Below are 20,580 nucleotides of genomic sequence, written 5' to 3' on the forward strand. Positions count from 1 at the left end.
GCGATTTCTAAAGTACTACTCCTCCCTTATTCGTTGTAGTATTGAGCTGGGATTTAGCATGAATATACAACAGGGACATGTCCTCAAAGCTATAGATTTTTTAATTTCAAACCGGAGGCAGACATATCAGGTCTCGAAGATGGTACCGTATAGCCGTATTTTGTAGAGAGGTTATTGATGTGTATGTGACGTTACATCTGGTCTTATGACGTCATTACAGCTTCTTTTGCTGTACCCCGAGTATCGCACATTCGTGCTTGTTTTTGAAGAAAAACAAGCACTGGGAGTCATTGGCCAACTAGGCCTAGGTCTACTTGACCTGACTGGGCTAGCCTTCTATTTTAGGCCTAGGCCTAGCGGGTGTCACGAAACATAAGACCACGAAAGCTAAGACCCCCTAAGACCTAAGATCACGAAAGCTAAGACCCAATACCTACTAGATTACAAACAAAGATATACTACAACAATAATTGTTTATCCATACATAATTTTAAACATAGTAGGTTTCATTTATTACCGTAAATATAATTAAATACTTACCACAAAACATAGATAAACTCACATTATTTTCGCCCGTTGAGGAAATGTATATTTTTTCTTTACAACAAACACTTGACGGGTTGTTTTTTTTTTGTTAAAAATGAGTTAAATAGATGGATTCCACATAGTTTTTAGCCCTTTATTAATGTTGCTCTTTTGGCGTTCCATAGAAACAAAATATTGAACATAGAGTATGCGAAATTCGCATGAGAAAAATGCCTGTATATCATATATATATATATGTATATATATAAACACAGTAGGCAAAGAACATTAATTCTAAACCGCCCGGTGATATACTGAAATTTAATTAATTTATATTGAAACGATAAAGATGAGGAAATCTGTGAGAATGAGAAAAAGTCGCCTCAACCGAGACTCGAACTCGGACCGCCTGCTTGATATGCAGATGTCCTAACCATTAGACCACTGGGGCTTTTATGGTATTGTTCAAACTCGATTGGATAGCGACTCTTTAACATTCTCGGCGTGGTACGGCGGAACAGCACTAGTCCTCAGTTGTACGCACGTGCACCAGAGATCAAATTGATACGCCCTCATCTTTCAGTATTTTTATTCACGAGGCGGGATCTCCGAAGAGATACTTTTATATATATAAACAAATCAGGCAAAGAACATTAATTCTAAACCGCCCGGTGATATACTGAAATTTAATTAATTAATTTGAAACGATAAAGATGAGGAAATCTGTGAGAATGAGAAAAAGTCGCCCCAACCGAGACTCGAAAATCCAAAGGCAAATTACTGAAATCAGTGGCTGGATCTCAATGGAGATACAAAAAAAAAGAAGCGAAAAGCTAAATCAGAACGATAAAGTATAAATATATATATATAAATCAAAGAGCTGCATAGGCAGGATATAGAAAAATAGATCAAATAAGTATAACATATATAAGTCACAAAAAATTTTGTGACTTATATATGTTATCCTTTGTTACAATTCTCTTCACCTGATGATGGGCTATGCCCGAAACATGTCGTAAAAATAAACTTATATTGAGGCAGTTTTAACTTACTTGATCTTAAATATATATATATATATATATATATAAATCCAAAGGCAAATTACTGAAAAATGCTGTGGGTATCAGTGGCTGGATCTCAATGGAGATACAAAAAAAAGCGAAAAGCTATATCAAAACGATAAAGTAAAACAGCCAGAAAAGTTAGAAGAGCTTTATATATATATATATTCTCATTTACGAGAACTGGTCATGTTGATTTTAACCAAAAACAATTTTAAATGACCATTACCTTCAAATTCATGGCACAGCGATGGGCACAAAAATGGCGGCATCTTTTTCAAATTTATTTATGGGACAATTTGAGGCCAATTTTCTGACCTTCCAACCTAATAAACCACTTGTTTGGTTTAGATACATTGACGACATCTTCATGATCTGGACCCACGGTGAAGATAATTTGGAATCTTTTCTTCTCAATATTAATTCAGCCCACCCAACTATCAAATTTACAGCTACCAAATCCACTAGTAGCGTTGATTTTTTGGACACTACAGTGACTATAGAAAATGGTACACTCAAAACTGACCTATTCCGTAAACCCACGGATCCCGCAAGAGACATTTTTTCATACAACTAAAAAATACGGAACTTTCGCCAATGAGCTATGCTCGACGCGATTATGAGATCATGTTCCGAATATGAGCACTGTTTCTATAATTTACAGTATGATTTATATATAATTTACACAGTGCTACGCAACACAATTGGTTTATATATATATATATAAATGTTGTTAAAATAATTTAATTCAAAAGTCAAATTGAAATCCATATATAACCGTAAAGTATCACAGCATTCAGTTTCCCTGCACACTGAACCGACTGATGTTAGTTTCCATGTTGAATTGTTCATGACGGATAAATCGTTTTGATCAAAGAAACACGTACAATACAAATTGATATTGATATAATAGTAGTTGATTTGGAATTTCCTTTGATCGATTCTATTTTTATGTTTTGGAGAATAATACAACTTAAAATAACGTATTATCTTAGTGAGTGAGTGGCCGAGCGGTTAAGACAGTGGAACCGTAATTACGTAGCCACAACATCGGCAGGAGTTCGAGGCTCACTCACTCCATGGTTCTGGTGGTAGAACGAGTCTTCTCGGATAAGGACTATAAACCGTAGGTCCAGTGTACACAACTAGCTCGTGTGCACTTTAAAGAACCTAGTACATCTTTCGAGACGAGTAGGGGGTTACCCCGGTGTATTAGTACATCACAGCCACTGATCACAAACTGGGCCCTCTGGGAGACCAGTCTTTGACTGAAGAGGTTACCCAGTATAAATATATATTTCAATCTTCAAGATCTTTGTTCTATCATTTAAAGCTTTATTTTTAACGTCTATCTTACGGCATATCACCCAACTTGTTTGTCGATTATTCTACCTCGTAGCCTTCGCTCCTCTGACAATTACATGAAAGCCACAGCGATTAAGGTTGTCAATACATAAGAGTTTAGAATACTGCACATTATTATAAAGTTAATTTTAATGAACTTTATATTTTTTTTAAGCATTATATTATTGATTGACATATCAGGGTAAAGTTTAAAAGAGGAGAAACCTGTTGATTTTGTAATAAAGCTTCTTATATCACATCAAATAAGAATATTATTGAAACACCAATGATAAGCCTTATTATATCATATATTTCTATTATCTAACATTAATATTAATATTGTCATGTTTTTGCAACTGATGTATAACTATTTTTATTATTAAAGGTGGTGAAATAACTGTGGGTTTAAAAAAAAAGGCTTCGGTGTCTGAACCTCTGAACGAAAGACAACAGGTACTTGAGGATATTATCCGTATGTTCCGTAATGCCAAAATGAAAAAAGTTGAACTTTACTTTGAGGGTGATGACTGTAAACTGCGTAAAGTTGTCATGGAATGTATAGTATTCCATTTATTTGTGCTTGATCCAGATGCACTGGTGAATTTATATAAAAAGCATCTCAGTGGTAGACTTCTAACAGATTTAATAGAATTGATAGTTGCAAAGGAAGAGTGGCAGGAGTTCAAAGACAAGTGGGTAACAGAAATTGATGAAGACAAATACACAGCTTTACTCTCTAAACTGAAAACAGGTGATACATGTTTTGTTTACTACTTGATTATTTGCAATTATTGCCAATTCAATTTGAGTCAATTACAACCTCAAGACACTTTAAATTGTTGAATAATATGGAATTATGGAATGGAGATTATTATAACACATGATTGTGTGTGAAATGGGTAAATTTTCTTCAATGCATTTAATGCTATGTTTGCTTTAAAAACAATATATATTTAGTTTAAAATGAATATTGTTTAGAGAGGTAGAAAAGGATACTGTCATCTCCGAATAAGACGAAATTGCATTAATTTAAAGATAGATATGTCAGTTGCTTAAAATTCAATTGTGTTTGTCATTTAGAAATAAACATACACAATTATTTTTAGTTCAAAATCTGTCAGTACAATTCGTATTAATTTAATAGGTCTCATAACCCCGGATGCTCACCAACCTCCACTCCTCCCTCAATCACACCCCACACTCGGTTCCAGTACAACTTTAGCTTCATGAGATACATAGCATGATAGGCCTTAAGTACTTTGCAAATGTGTAAATGAATAGGTGTTATATTGGCTAATGATTAAAATATAATTATAATTTTGCTACCGCTGAATGACCTCTGTCCCAGCCCCTTTTCTCTCTTCATTTTCTCTTTTCTTTTATTCACTTTTCTCTCACTTCATTACCCTCAAACACCAGTATTTCTGCCCTTCCCCCTCCAAACACACCCTATACTAGGTGATGTGTTTAAGACGTTTCCAGTACAAATTATGTTGAGTCATCACTCCCAACCCATAACCCCGCAGTGGCAGCTTTCAAGTGTAGTTTAAAACATTCCCAGTACAGTTTCGGACAATTCTGGTCAGCCTACACCCCTAGCCCAAGCAAAAATTCCCACCATCCCCTCAACCCAAACTCTCTCCCACCCCATTCCTCACCCAACCTCCGGACTTTGGAATTTTTTTTAATGAAGTTTAAAACCTTCCCGGTTTATTTACTATCTTTGTGCTATTTATTTATATTGTATACTGCAGATAAAGTTAAAGTTATTGAGGATGCAAACGGTGGAGGTAGAGAAGTAGTCTCCACAAACAACTGGTAAGTAACATGTTTTAAAAAACTGATTTTATTTTTTAACATGGTACAGTTTGGATATTAATTGAAACCTTGATTACAAATACACAGGTTAAGTTGCTCACTGTTGTATCTAGATATCAATTTGGGCAACATTTTGTAAATCTCACGTAACTTGTTACTCGCTGGTATAGAAAGTTGGTGAATACTTTTTGTACTGATTTTAACCACCTAATGTAACACTGCTTACGGCATGTCCCATATACAGCAGTTTGTAAAATGTTGTATTTTAATCAGTCATTGCTATCTGTTATAATATAGGGGGTGCAATCTGTCACGGGGGTACCTAATATTCTAGACAGTCCGTAATATATTGTACCCCCTAAAATAGATAGTTATTATTAACTGTTATATTATAGGGGGTGCAATCTGTCATGGGGGTACCTAATATTCACATTCCATAATATATTGCACCCCCTATAATATAGTTATTAACTGTTATAATATGGGGGGCAGGGTGCAATCTGTCATGGGGTACCTAATATTTTAGACAGTCGGTAATATAGTGTATTCAATAAAATAGTTATAATATAGAGGTGCAATCTGTCACGGAGGTACCTAATATTCTATAGTCCATAATATATTGCAACCCCTTTAATAGATAGTTATTTACTGTTATATTATAGGGGGTGTAATCTGTCACTGGGTACCTAATATTCTAGACAGTCCGTAATGTATTGTATCCCCTATAATATAGTTATTAACTATTTAAATATAGGGGGTTCAATCTGTCACGGGGTTACCTAATATTCTAGACCGTCTATAACATATTGCACACCCTATAATAGATAGTTATTATCTGTTATATTATAGGGGTTGCAATCTGTCACGGGATACCTAGTATTCTAGACAGTCCGTAATGTATTATATCCCCCTATAATATAGTTATTAAGTGTTATATTATAGGGGGTACAATCTGTCACGGGGTACCTAATATTCTAGACAGTCCGTAATATATTGCACCCTTATAATATATAGTTATTAACTGTTATATTATAGGGGGTGCACTCTGTCACGTTGTACCTAATATTCTAGACAGTCCGTAATATATTGCACCCTTATAATATATAGTTATTAACTGTTATATTATAGGGGGTGCACTCTGTCACGTTGTACCTAATATTCTAGACAGTCCGTAATATATTGCACCCTTATAATATATAGTTATTAACTGTTATATTATAGGGGGTGCACTCTGTCACGGGGTACCTAATATTCTAGACAGTCCGTAATATATTGCACCCTTATAATATATAGTTATTAACTGTTATATTATAGGGGGTGCACTCTGTCACGGGGTACCTAATATTCTAGACAGTCCATAATATATTGCACCCCCTACAATAGATAATTATTAACTGTTATATTATATGGGTGCAATCTGTCACGGGGTACCTAATATTGTAGACAATCTATAATATATTGCACCCCCTACAATAGATAGTTATTAACTGTTATATTATAGGGGTGCAATCTGTCGCGGGGTACCTAATATTCTAGGCAGTCCGTAATATATTGCACCCTTATAATATATATAGTTATTAACTGTTATATTATAGGGATGCAATCTGTCACGGGGTACCTAATTTTCTAGACAGTCCGTAATATATTGCACCCACTATAATAGATTATTAAGTGTTATATTATAGGGGGTACAATCTGTCACGGGGTACCTAATTTTCTAGACAGTCCGTAATATATTGCACCCCCTATAATATATAGTTATTAACTGTTATATTATAGGGGTGCAATCTGTCACGGGGTACCTAATATTCTAGACAGTCCGTAATATATTGCACCCCCTATAATATAGTTATTAACTGTTATATTATAGGGGGTACAATCTGTCACGGGGTACCTAATTTTCTAGACAGTCCGTAATATATTGCACCCCCTATAATAGATTATTAAGTGTTATATTATAGGGGGTACAATCTGTAACGGGGTACCTAATTTTCTAGACAGTCCGTAATATATTGCACCCCCTATAATAGATTATTAAGTGTTATAATATAGGGGGTGCAATCTGTCACGGGGTACCTAATATTCTAGACAGTCCGTAATATATTGCACCCCCTATAATAGATTATTAAGTGTTATAATATAGGGGGTGCAATCTGTCACGGGTGCAATCTGTCACGGGGTACCTAATATTCTAAACAGTCCATAATATATTGCACCCCCTATAATATATTATTATTATTAAGTGTTATATTATAGGGGTGCAATCTGTCACGGGGTACCTAATATTCTAGACAGTCTATAATATATTGCACCCCTACAATAGATAGTTATTATCTGTTTTATTATAGGGGTGCAATCTGTCACGGGGTACCTAATATTCTAGACAGTTCGAAATATATTGCACCCCCTATAATAGATATTTATTAACTGTTATATTATAAGGGGTGCAATCTGTCGCGGGGTACCTAATATTCTAGGCACTCCGTAATATATTGCACCCTTATAATATATACTTATTAACTGTTATATTATAGGGGTGCAATCTGTCACGGGGTACCTAATTTTCTAGACAGTCCGTAATATATTGCACCCCCCTATAATAGATTATTAAGTGTTATATTATAAGGGGTACAATCTGTCAAGGGGTACCTAATTTTCTAGACTGTCCGTAATATATTGCACCCCCTATAATATAGTTATTAACTGTTATATTATATGGGGTGCAATCTGTCACGGGGGTACCTAATATTCTAGACAGTCCGTAATATATTGCACCCCCTATAATATAGTTATTAACTGTTATATTATAGGGGGTGCAATCTGTCACGGGGTACCTAATATTCTAGACAGTCCGTAATATGTTGCACCTCCTATATTATAGTTATTAACTGTTATATTATAGGGGGTGCAATCTGTCACGGGGTACCTAATATTCTAAACAGTCCGTAATATATTATATCCCTTAAAATAGATAGTTATTAACTGTTATGGTATAGGGGTGCAATATGTCATGGGGTACCTACTATTCTAGACAGTCCGTAATATGTTGCACCTCCTATAATATTGTTATTAACTGTTATATTATAGGGGGTGCAATCTGTCACGGGGGTACATAATATTCTAGACAGTCCATAATATATTGCACCCCCTATAATATAGTTATTTACTGTTATATTATAGGGGGTGCAATCTGTCACGGGGTACCTAATATTCTGGACAATCTATAATATATTGCACCCCCTATAATATAGTTATTTACTGTTATATTATAGGGGGTGCAATCTGTCACGGGGTACCTAATATTCTAAACAGTCCGTAATATATTGCACCCCCTATAATAGATAGTTATTATCTGTTATAATATAGGGGTGCAATCTGTCACGGGGTACCTAATATTCTAGACAGTCTATAACATATTGCACACCCTATAATAGATAGTTATTACCTGTTATATTATAGGGGTGCAATCTGTCACGGGGTACCTAATATTCTAGACAGTCCATAATATATTGCACCCCCTACAATAGATAGTTATTAACTGTTATATTATAGGGGTGCAATCTGTCACGGGGTACCTAATATTCTAGACAGTCCATAATATATTGCACCCCCTACAATAGATAGTTATTAACTGTTATATTATAGGGGTGCAATCTGTCACGGGGTACCTAATATTTTAGACAGTCCATAATATATTGCACCCCTACAATAGATAGTTATTATCTGTTATATTATAGGGGTGCAATCTGTCACGGGATACCTAATATTCTAGACAGTCCGTAATATATTGCACCCCCTATAATAGATATTTATTAACTGTTATATTATAGGGGGTGCAATCTGTCACGGGGTACCTAATATTCTAGGCAGTCCGTAATATATTGCACCCTTATAATATATAGTTATTAACTGTAACCCTTATAATATATAGTTATTAACCTACAATAGATAGTTATTAACTGTTATGATATAGGGAGTGCAATCTGTCACGTGGTACCTAATATTCTAAACAGTCCGTAATATATTGCACCCCCTATAATAGATATTTATTAACTGTTATATTATAGGGGTGCAATCTGTCACGGGGTGCCTACTATTCTAGACAGTCCGTAATATATTTTATCTCTTATAATATATAGTTATTAACTGTTATATTATAGGGGTGAAATCTGTCAAGGGGTACATAATATTTTAGACAGTCCATAATATATTGCACCCCCTATAATAAATAGTTATTATCTGTTATATTATAGGGGTGCAATCTGTCACGGGGTACCTAATATTCTAAACAGTCCGTAATATATTGCACCCCCTATAATATATAGTTATTTACTGTTATATTATAGGGGTGCAATCTGTCACGGGGGGTACCTACTATTCTAGACAGTCCGTAATATATTGCACCCTTATAATATATAGTTATTAACTGTTATATTATAGGGGGTGCACTCTGTCACGGGGTACCTAATATTCTAGGCAGTCCATAATATATTGCACCCCCTATAATAGATAGTTATTTACTGTTATATTATAGGGGGTGCAATCTGTCACGGGGGTACCTACTATTCTAGACAGTCCGTAATATATTGTATTATTATTGTTATTGATGGGTGCAATCTGTCACGGGGTACCTTATATTCTAAAAGTCCGTAAAATATTGTATTATTATTGTTATTGATGGGTGAAATCTGTCACGGGGTACCTAAACTGTTTGAGGGAGGAGGTTATTCGAATAAATACGGTATTATTACTCCATGATTAATTCAAGTATTTAAACTACAGGTCCACATCAAATTATGATTGTTGTTCCTTGTCGTTTACATATAAAGTAAAAATTCTTAAGGCCAGCTAACACTGTGTGTAGATAAATAATACTATTATATAGAATTAAATTAATTGGGAGGTGGACCGAACCTACAAGTGATAAAAAGTTAACTATACATTTACAGTAACCTTAAATAAGAAAAACACAACAGAAAGGCCTACACTCTGGTCATTGTAGGCTATGGAAATGTTTGAATTGAATTGAAAAGTTGGCGGCGTATGTCATTCTCGCTCGCGATTTTTAGTCGCGTGGACGCGACTCTATAGTTCACTATGTCAGTCGGTTGGTCGGTCTGTCTGTCGGTCCGGTATCACTATGCGTTTTATCGCTTTCTGAACTTATCTTGACATCAGTTTAATCTAGCTATGTCAATTTTTCACAGAATATTCCTTATGGCCAGGAATCGATGTGGTTATGTTTTCACGATGCGCAATAAAAAATTACGCGGTCTACGCACGATTTAACGAAATCACGTTTGTAATCATATGTTCACAACCATGAATCACAATTAAATAAAATTTGGTACTCATAAATTTCAGGGCATAAATCATCATATGGCAATACAATTACGTGCGTAGCGCATGTAACACATGCGTACGCGCGCTTAAAATTGTTACAATTTATTTTCGATGAAATAAGAGTACGTTTCAGGCAATTTTAAGCGTTTACAAAATTGCCATGACTGCACAGATTTTTGCGCGCGCACTGCGCGTTAAATGTTATTGCGCGCTCTTTTTGCCCGATTTCTGTTTTCTTGACTTACTTAACTCGAAATTAGGTTATACGAGCACGTCAAAAGTAACAGGCTACGCACGTGTAAATTAAAAAAATATAAATGTTTTTAAACATTTCAACATTTTTAAACATGTTCAGTAATTTCGGTCAGTATAGTTCACTATGAAGGTCGGTCGGTCTGTCTGTTGGTCTGTCGGTCTGTCTGTCGGTCCGGTATCACTATGCATTGTAGCACGCGACTTAATGGCTGTTGGCCTTGTTCAATAGAGGTGCACTCTGTTACGGGGATACCTAACATTTTAGAACAGTACAGTACGCTGCTGTAATACATATTTATTTATATACTATTTTATTAGGATTGTCCATCAAGCAGAAACATGTTAAGCATATTGCTACACTATTGCACATTTCCAAACGTTCATTATTATACAAATAATGAATGTTTATGAGTGTAATGGTACAAATAATGGCATGAGGTGAATGATGAAAGGTTATATCAACGAGGCAACGCCGAGTTGATATAACCTTTTATCATTCACCAAATGCCATTATTTGTACCATTACACGAATATAAAACATTCATTATTTGTTTTATATAACATCTAAATAGATTCCTGTCATTTGAATCAAATAAAAGGTAGCCCTAGCCAAGAGGTCTACATTTCATTCACATACATTGATTAAAACAGTAACATTTGGTTTTTAATATTATATTAAATGTTATATTTTTATATGGATTTTATGAACACTCCTACTTTAGTGTTAATTATGTCAACAAACGACCAAACAATCCTAGGCCTAGCAAGGCTAAAACGCCTAGGCTAAGCCTAGCCTAAAATTAACAGGCCTAGCTAGGCTAGACCTAGTAGTAGTAGTACTAGCTTGGCTGAAAGGCAAAACTTCGACAGACAATTGGAACTTATCTAGGCTTATTATGGTTTTCCAACGATTCCACGTCTTGTAGGGATGTCCCAATTAATCAATCAAAATCCTAAAAACGATCTAAAGGTAGATTAAATGCCTTTTTGAATGAAATTAGTACATATATATATCTCCAAATCGTACACAAAAATCTGCTGCTGTTGCATCTCGCGGTGGTGTTTACAAACAGAGGCAGGACAACAGGTGGCGCTGTTGTATTTCACAGTACAGAGCCATATAATGTCACAGTAATTTGTACACCAGATTTTTTTTCATCCGCGAAACGTTTTTTTTTTCGTACACAAATATGTTTAAAAAGTACTATTAAACGATCGTTTAATAGTGCGTACTATTGCACGCCATGTGACCCACATTCGTCCAATCAAATGACAGGAATTTATTTAGATTATTATATAAAATAGTAAATGACTAGATTTTTCGACATGACTAGTGTTATTATTCATTGTTGCAAGGTGTGATGTTTAACTAACAGAAAACAATTGATTTTCAATAAATAGCATCAAACATATATAATGAATTCTACCGACGTTTAGAGACAATGAACTGATTTTCAATCAATAATAGAGCAAGAAAATGTAAATAATTAATACAGCACTATTCATAACATTTATGTAAACATAATCAAACTTATATATTCTTTTTTACAGTGACTCAGACGATTTAATGTTAGTATAAGCTAATAACATAATATGTCAGTATCATGTACTAAATTATTAAATGTGGTACAGTACAATGAAATATAAGATGATGAATAAACTTGCATGTTATGACCAAGACAAAGCATCCAAAATCAAAATGCATATAAACCTTAATCCCTCACTATTACGTCTATGTCACACTTTGCTTAACTCATTCCTTGTATATAAAATACTTCTTTCATAACGATTTAAATGTTGTTTAAATTAAAAGGACTTTAAAGATGCAACACACAAACACAAATTGTGTAGACACACTGTCTACAGATCAGGAATTGTCTATTGAATTATATGTACTGCGTTAATTTAATATACATTATACACAATTACAGTATATAAATAAATGGAAAGCTATTAATTTATATTACTATAATAAGTATTATAACTATTTCATCTAGTTGATTTTACTATCAGGCCGTTTAGTATTATTTATATTAAATATTTTCAGTGATTTAATTAATAATTTGCTTGCTTTTTGTTCTTATCTAGAAAATTACATTATATATTAATTATTTTGTATTAAACAAATACATTTTTAATTATTTTGCTTAAATACACAACCAAACATTCTGGCAGAAATTATTTATGTTATACTAATGAAGCTTATATCTGATGATGAATAAACTTGCATACGAAGGCAAAGCATTTACAAAATCAAAATTAATTCAAAGACCTTAGTGCCTCACTATTACGTCTCTGTCACAGTTTGTTTTAACTCATCCCTTGCGTATATTAATAGTTTTTTTAATAATTCAAGATTTGTTTAAATTAAAATGACTTTACAGATGCTAGACATAACTTGTGTTTACAGTAATAATAATGATATAATGAGTAAGAGAAGAACAATACACAAACCTTCTGGTTGAAAATTGTGTATTGAATTTCATGTACTGTATTAATCTTTCAAATAATTGTAATAATTGTAACTGTGCTGCCCTCGATAACGGTCGCGTCCTCTAGACAGCCAGATAACCAAATAAGACACATAGATGTAAGACACATAGATGTACATAAAGTTAGAGTTTCTTTACTAACGTTTAATTTAAACAATGCAGAAATTATTCGTACATTATTTATGTAAACATACTAATGAATCTTTAATACTTTTTTTTTTACAGCAAACGGATAGAGTAAGTATAAAGTTAAATTGTTTACTAAATTAACAATGCAAAATGTATTACAAAACAATTGAAAGTAAAAGTAGTATAATGAAATAAATGAATGAATCGATTTATAGTTAAAACCCGGAAAGAGTGACATTAAATTGTATTTTCACTCTTCCCTGGTTAAAACAAAGCATACCAAAATCAAAATTGCATTTAGACATTTCCTACACCTCAGGAATTGTGTATTGAATTTCATGTACTGTATTAATCTTTCAAATAATTGTAATAATTGTAACTGTGCTGCCCTCGATAACGGTCGCGTCCTCTAGACAGCCAGATAACCAAATAAGACACATAGATGTAAGACACATAGATGTACATAAAGTTAGAGTTTCTTTACTAACGTTTATTATGCGTGTATCGTAGTGTATCGTATTGGTAAAACTGTGGAGGATTACAAAGAAAAACATTATCTAGACTACACTAAAAATAGCAATACAGCGTACAAACATTGCATTTATAACTGGCAAAAAAGGTGAATGCTACTGTATTACTAATACTTTATACTGTACAATGTACAAATTAAGTCAATAACTTTATTGAACAGACGCTTTTAGAACAGCGGCACACGTTTTATGACGGTGCGTTCATAAGTTTAAAGAAAAAAAAAAGAAAAAAAAAAAGAAAAGGAAATGAATTATACAATAGTGAAACTATTGAACTAGTATAGGCATATAAGTATATTTATTCATTATTATTATCAAAATTATTAATATCTTATTGTCAATGCATTCGAATGTCCAAACCCAAACAATTCCCTTAATGAGAATACAGTGTGGTACCCGAGGTCAAAACTAGGAGTAACCATAGTAACAATTAAAGTTGCAATAAATTCAATAGTGGACTGACTACATTTTATATTAAGGATTTTAAGGAAAATTATTTGGAGACAAAATAGTAACAATAAATTCATTTGTTTTACTATTTCAACAAAAAATGTTTACAAAAACAAATTATAGTACAACTTTTTACTATGTTATTTTGGATATTTAAAATAGTTGTATAAATTACAAAATGTGGCAAGACGAAACATAACGAAATCAAAATATTTAATTTCGACACTTCCTACCTACACATCAGTAAAAAAATATTGATTTTACAACATTTGTATGTGTTACGATATTTTAAACAATTTTCTAGATTACAAAAGGTTGATACAAGGCCTAATATTTTCATAAACAAAAAACATTATTGGTAAAGATTTTATAATACTAAAACTTTTACCTTTTTTTTTATTCTCTTTTTCATAAGAGAATAACAAATGTTCAGCCAATACGACTCACTATTGAAAAAGAAGAAAATCAAGATTAAACTTGCTATTAAAAAAATTGAGTAAAATAAAACAAATGCAATACATAGCAGTCTGATTGTCAATAGATAATAGAGCAGGTAATAAAAATAATGCAAAACTATTCATACATTATTTATGTAAACATACTAATGAATATTAATACTTCTTTACAGAGAACTGGAAAGAAAGCAAGAGTAAGTATCAGCTTAATATCCAATTGTTATATGGAGTAATTATTACTCCATGGATAAAGTGACATTTATTACGTAACACTTAGCATAATGAATGGCCAATTATGGTTAGCACAAAAGCATGAACAAAATTTCATTTATACAGTATTAATAGAAATTATTTATGTTATACTAATGAAGCTTATATCTGATGATGAATAAACTTGCATACGAAGGCAAAGCATTTACAAAATCAAAATTAATTCAAAGACCTTAGTGCCTCACTATTACGTCTCTGTCACAGTTTGTTTTAACTCATCCCTTGCGTATATTAATAGTTTTTTTAATAATTCAAGATTTGTTTAAATTAAAATGACTTTACAGATGCTAGACATAACTTGTGTTTACAGTAATATTAATGATATAATGAGTAAGAGAAGAACAATACACAAACCTTCTGGTTGAAATAAATAATAGAGCAGATAATTTAAACAATGCAGAAATTATTCGTACATTATTTATGTAAACATACTAATGAATCTTTAATACTTTTTTTTTACAGCAAACGGATAGAGTAAGTATAAAGTTAAATTGTTTACTAAATTAACAATGCAAAATGTATTACAAAACAATTGAAAGTAAAAGTAGTATAATGAAATAAATGAATGAATCGATTTATAGTTAAAACCCGGAAAGAGTGACATTAAATTGTATTTTCACTCTTCCCTGGTTAAAACAAAGCATACCAAAATCAAAATTGCATTTAGACATTTCCTACACCTCAGGAATTGTGTATTGAATTTCATGTACTGTATTAATCTTTCAAATAATGTAACTGTGCTGCCCTCGATAACGGTCGCGTCCTCTAGACAGCCAGATAACCAAATAAGACACATAGATGTACATAAAGTTAGAGTTTCTTTACTAACGTTTATTATGCGTGTATCGTAGTGTATCGTATTGGTAAAACTGTGGAGGATTACAAAGAAAAACATTATCTAGACTACACTAAAAATAGCAATACAGCGTACAAACATTGCATTTATAACTGGCAAAAAAGGTGAATGCTACTGTATTACTAATACTTTATACTGTACAATGTACAAATTAAGTCAATAACTTTATTGAACAGACGCTTTTAGAACAGCGACTTACTTATTGAATGTCAGAGGTTACACATGTCCTGCTACTAGTCTAAAATTCTACAAGTCAAAATTCATCTTGCCAAGTGTTTTACTAGAGGTAATTAGGTGTAATAGATTGTTTAACCCTCTCCTTCATAACATACACTCAACATTATTATCAACCAACATGGATAAAGGAAGCAAAAAGCCACAAAATCCTAGGCCACCTCCTAACACCTCCACAAGGCAAAGCAGGTCTGCTTCAGCCCAGGGCAGTGGCTCCAGTGGTGGTAGGCTACCAACAGACATCAGGCCTAGCCTACCTCAGCCTGAGTCAACATCAGCTGCAATTGAATATACATACTTGTGCCCTGGAAATCCTTCATATAACTGTGGTAAACCAATTAAATCTGAAAAAGATGATTGCATCGCCTGCGATGGATGTGATAAATGGTATCACCCAAAATGCCAATGTTTAAGTGATGCAGGGTTTAAATTTCTCTCTGAAGATGGCTCACCCCCATTTATCTGCATACAATGTAGAGGTGAAGAAGGGTCACTCCTCGATTTATTTAAAGGTGCTAAAATTTTCAAAGAACTCAAACAGCGGTTTACAGTGCTCGAGAGCCGTGTTGCAGATACCGAAGATCGAATAAACACACTTGAATCCAAGACAGACTACAGCGAATCCGTTGAATTCAACGAAGCCATAGATACTAAGCTTATCGATTTTAGACAAGATCTAGAAGAAAGATCACGGAGAAAATGCAATATCATTATTCAAGGACTACCTGAATCATCAAACGATATTGAATCAGTAAAAAAGATTGCAGCTGCATCAGGTCTTGGACAAGTAGAAGTGGTATCCGCAATCAGGCTTAATGACACAACCCGACCCCCAAACAGCAATAGAACAAGACTTGTTAAAGCCATGTTTGCGGACGAAACTACCAAGTACAAACTATTATCAAGGGTAGCGAGAAACCAACTAACGCTTTCAAACCTCTATCCGCACGTAGTTATGTACCCAGACCGCACAAAGAAAGAACGAGCAGAACGAATTGCTATGGAGTCCATTCGAGATACAAAAAACGACCAATTACGCCTGTCAGGCGTAACCAACCAGAAGTGGGTCATAAAGCGGGAAAAACTAGTGCTGATAGACCCCAACATCAGGCTCAAACCTCGAAGTCAAAGTACAGCACAAGCCAGCAACCACCTAGCTGCCTCAAGTGCATCTACACTAACTTAGATGGCATCTCAAATAAAGCCGACCTCTTACAAACTTTAATTTTGGAAGAAAAACCACATATTATTTTTATAGTTGAAACAAAACTGAAAGAAAACGATTCAAGCGACTTTTATTTTGATACTAAAAACTTTTCAGTTTATCGTAGAGACAGGCCTAACATTAAGGACGGCGGAGTAGCCATTTTGATTAAAAATGATATTATTTCAGAAATTATCCAAGAACCTGTTTGGACTGACAGTGAAATTTGCGTTTGTTCACTTAGATTTGGCGACAAGAAACTAGCTGTTGCATGTATTTACAGACCCCCTAACTCTACCCGCAATTATAACACATCAATAAATCTGTCTATAAATCAGATGTGTAATATTGAACATGACCAACTTATTATAGCCGGAGACTTCAACTACAAAGAGATTAACTGGACAGATCACATTGTGCATGGCTTACCAGAGAGTGACCAACAGCTGTTCTATGAAACATGCTGTGACAACCTTCTTGTTCAACATGTCCATGACATAACAAGGGTAAGGGGCAATGATCGACCATCTACACTTGACCTAATCTTCACTGAAAATGAACTTGAAATAGATCAAATCAATTATTTACCACCTATCGGCAAGAGTGATCATGCAACATTGGCCTTTGATTTCCTACTTGAAAAGGGATCAGTGCTTTCAAAGGATGACACCACCACTACCAAACTTAATTACCACAAGGGCGACTACTCTGCAATGAACTTTCACTTCAGTTCCTACAACTGGAACAAACTGCTAAATGACAAATCATCTATTGAAGCGTGGGAGTTCTTTCATGACAAGTATCAGCAAGTAACATCAAACTTTGTACCACTTACTAAAACTACACACTCGTGCACTCCTAGCAAACAAAAATGGATGACTGCCAAGACCCTATCCAAGATAGCAGCAAAGGAAAAAGCCTGGAAACACTACCACAAAAGACCAACAAAAGCAAGGTACAAGAAATACTGTCAAGCACGTAACATTTCAGTAACAGCTGTGAGACGAGCAAAGGCATCATTTGAACGTGATCTGGCACTCAACATAAAAAACAATCCAAAGGCGTTTTATGCATATGCTAGGAGCCGCACATCAATAAAAGCTGAAGCAACTCAACTTAAACGACCTGATGGCTCTCTCTCAACATCTAGCCTAGAAAACAGTGAAATTCTAAATTCAACATTTAACGCAGTTTATGTTACCAAAGACACAAACGAAATACCGATACCTGATAATGTGTTTGAGGGCTCACTGCTAGATGACCTAGAAATTAACATTGATGAAGTCGAATCCGCCATCAACCAACTAAACTCGAACTCATCACCAGGCCCGGACGGTGTTCATCCTCGGGTACTGAAGGAATGCATCAAAAGTTTGTCTGTTCCTTTACATATTATCTTTTGCAAATCTGTTAGTTCCGGTAGCATACCAAGGGAATGGAAAGACGCGAACGTCACACCAATCCATAAAGCCGGCTCCAAAATAAACCCATCAAACTACAGGCCTATTAGTCTGACATCCGTTGTTGGCAAACTACTAGAGAGGATCATCAAAAGTGCCATGGTATCCCACCTCGAAAGAAACAACATCTTGAGTAAACATCAACATGGTTTCAGACCAAAACGTTCTTGCTGCACACAACTCTTAGAATTTTTTCAAGATATTCACAACGCATTTGACGATGGTGACTCTGTCGATGTTGTATATCTAGACTGCCGTAAAGCATTTGATATGGTACCTCATGAAAGACTGATAGCTAAACTGAGAGCAACTGGTATATCAGGCAAAATCCTAAAGTGGACATCCAACTTTCTTCATGATAGACGTCAGCGTGTCTCTGTTAAAGGGCAACTATCATGTTGGCTACCAGTGACTAGTGGAGTCATCCAAGGCTCAGTTCTAGGTCCAGTACTCTTCCTGATCTTTATAAACGACATTCTTGACTCAATCAACTCAAACGGCAAGTTATTTGCGGATGATGCAAAAGTATATCGCCGCATACGCTCTGAAAATGATGCCCACATTCTTCAAAAAGACCTTGACAAACTCAACACATGGAGTAAACGCTGGCTTCTCCAGTTCAATGAGACAAAGTGTAATGTTGTACATATGAGGTCGCAAAATCCTAATCATACATATCGTCTTGGTGACACTGAACTTGCATCTGTGACTGAGCAAAGTGATCTGGGAATAACTGTTACTACAGATTTCAAATTCAAAACCCACATAAACAAGATTGTCGCAAAAGCTAATGGCAGAATTGCAATGATCAGGCGCACCTTCACTTACTTAGATAAAGAGATGTTCATCCCATTGTATAAAACGCTAATTCGTCCACTCTTAGAGTACTGTGTACAAGTGTGGTCACCTAACCAAGTTGGACTCAAGAAGATTTTAGAAAGAGCACAAAACCGAGCAACCAAACTTGTACCTGAACTTAGGGATCTTCCCGCTGATGAGCGTCTTGCAATGCTTCACCTACCAACACTCGAAGAAAGACGAGATAGAGGCGATCTCATTGAAATGTTCAAAATTATTCATGGTATAGTAAACATTGAGGCAAATTCATTTTTCACTCTAAGGCAGAACCCCGGAGGTTATATAACCAGAGGACACTCACTTACACTATCAAAACCTAGATACAAAACCATCAGGAGAGATACCTATTTTGACGTCAGAGCAATCAACAAATGGAACTCACTACCAGAACATGTCATTAACAGCACAAACACAAATTCATTCAAAAACAACCTCGACATTCACATAAACAAAAGGAGAGGAGGCAACTATTACGAGCATTAGCTCACAGCCTCTTTTAATCACTAAAGGTAAGAATCACTAAAGGTAAGAAGCGGCACACGTTTTATGACGGTGCGTTCATAAGTTTAAAGAAAAAAAAAAGAAAAAAAGAAAGAAAAGGAAATGAATTATACAATAGTGAAAAAGTACAACTAGTATAGGCATATAAGTATATTTATTCATTATTATTATCAAAATTATTAATATCTTATTGTCAATGCATTCGAATGTCCAAACCCAAACAATTCCCTTAATGAGAATACAGTGTGGTACCCGAGGTCAAAACTAGGAGTAACCATAGTAACAATTAAAGTTGCAATAAATTCAATAGTGGACTGACTACATTTTATATTAAGGATTTTAAGGAAAATTATTTGGAGACAAAATAGTAACAATAAATTCATTTGTTTTACTATTTCAACAAAAAATGTTTACAAAAACAAATTATAGTACAACTTTTTACTATGTTATTTTGGATATTTAAAATAGTTGTATAAATTACAAAATGTGGCAAGACGAAACATAACGAAATCAAAATTTAATTTCGACACTTCCTACCTACACATCAGTAAAAAAATATTGATTTTACAACATTTGTATGTGTTACGATATTTTAAACAATTTTCTAGATTACAAAAAGGTTGATACAAGGCCTAATATTTTCATAAACAAAAAACATTATTGGTAAAGATTTTATAATACTAAAACTTTTACCTTTTTTTTTATTCTCTTTTTCATAAGAGAATAACAAATGTTCAGCCAATACGACTCACTATTGAAAAAGAAGAAAATCAAGATTAAACTTGCTATTAAAAA

The 20,580-nt window shown here is 34.1% G+C and overlaps 1 protein-coding gene across 1 annotated transcript; it reads left to right on the forward strand.

Annotated features, from left to right (window-relative positions):
• Positions 1-15,883: 15,883 nt before the first annotated feature.
• Positions 15,884-19,767, forward strand: LOC144835701 (uncharacterized). The gene is made up of 2 exons (XM_078690773.1): positions 15,884-16,892; positions 17,021-19,767. The coding sequence occupies exons 1-2, from the start codon at positions 15,884-15,886 to the stop codon at positions 19,765-19,767; spliced, it is 3,756 nt and encodes a 1,251-aa protein (XP_078546899.1).
• Positions 19,768-20,580: the final 813 nt, after the last annotated feature.

Source organism: Antedon bifida, chromosome 1, assembly GCF_963402885.1.
Source record: "Antedon bifida chromosome 1, ecAntBifi1.1, whole genome shotgun sequence".
Lineage (NCBI taxonomy): Eukaryota > Metazoa > Echinodermata > Crinoidea > Comatulida > Antedonidae > Antedon > Antedon bifida.

Coding starts and splice junctions, on each gene's coding strand:
- LOC144835701 (XM_078690773.1), top strand. CDS start 15,884: ATGGATAAAGGAAGCAAAAAGCCACAAAATCCTAGGCCACCTCCTAAC. Junction 16,893..17,020: donor GCTCAAACCTCGAAGTCAAA/GTACAGCACAAG, acceptor TTATTTTTATAG/TTGAAACAAAACTGAAAGAA.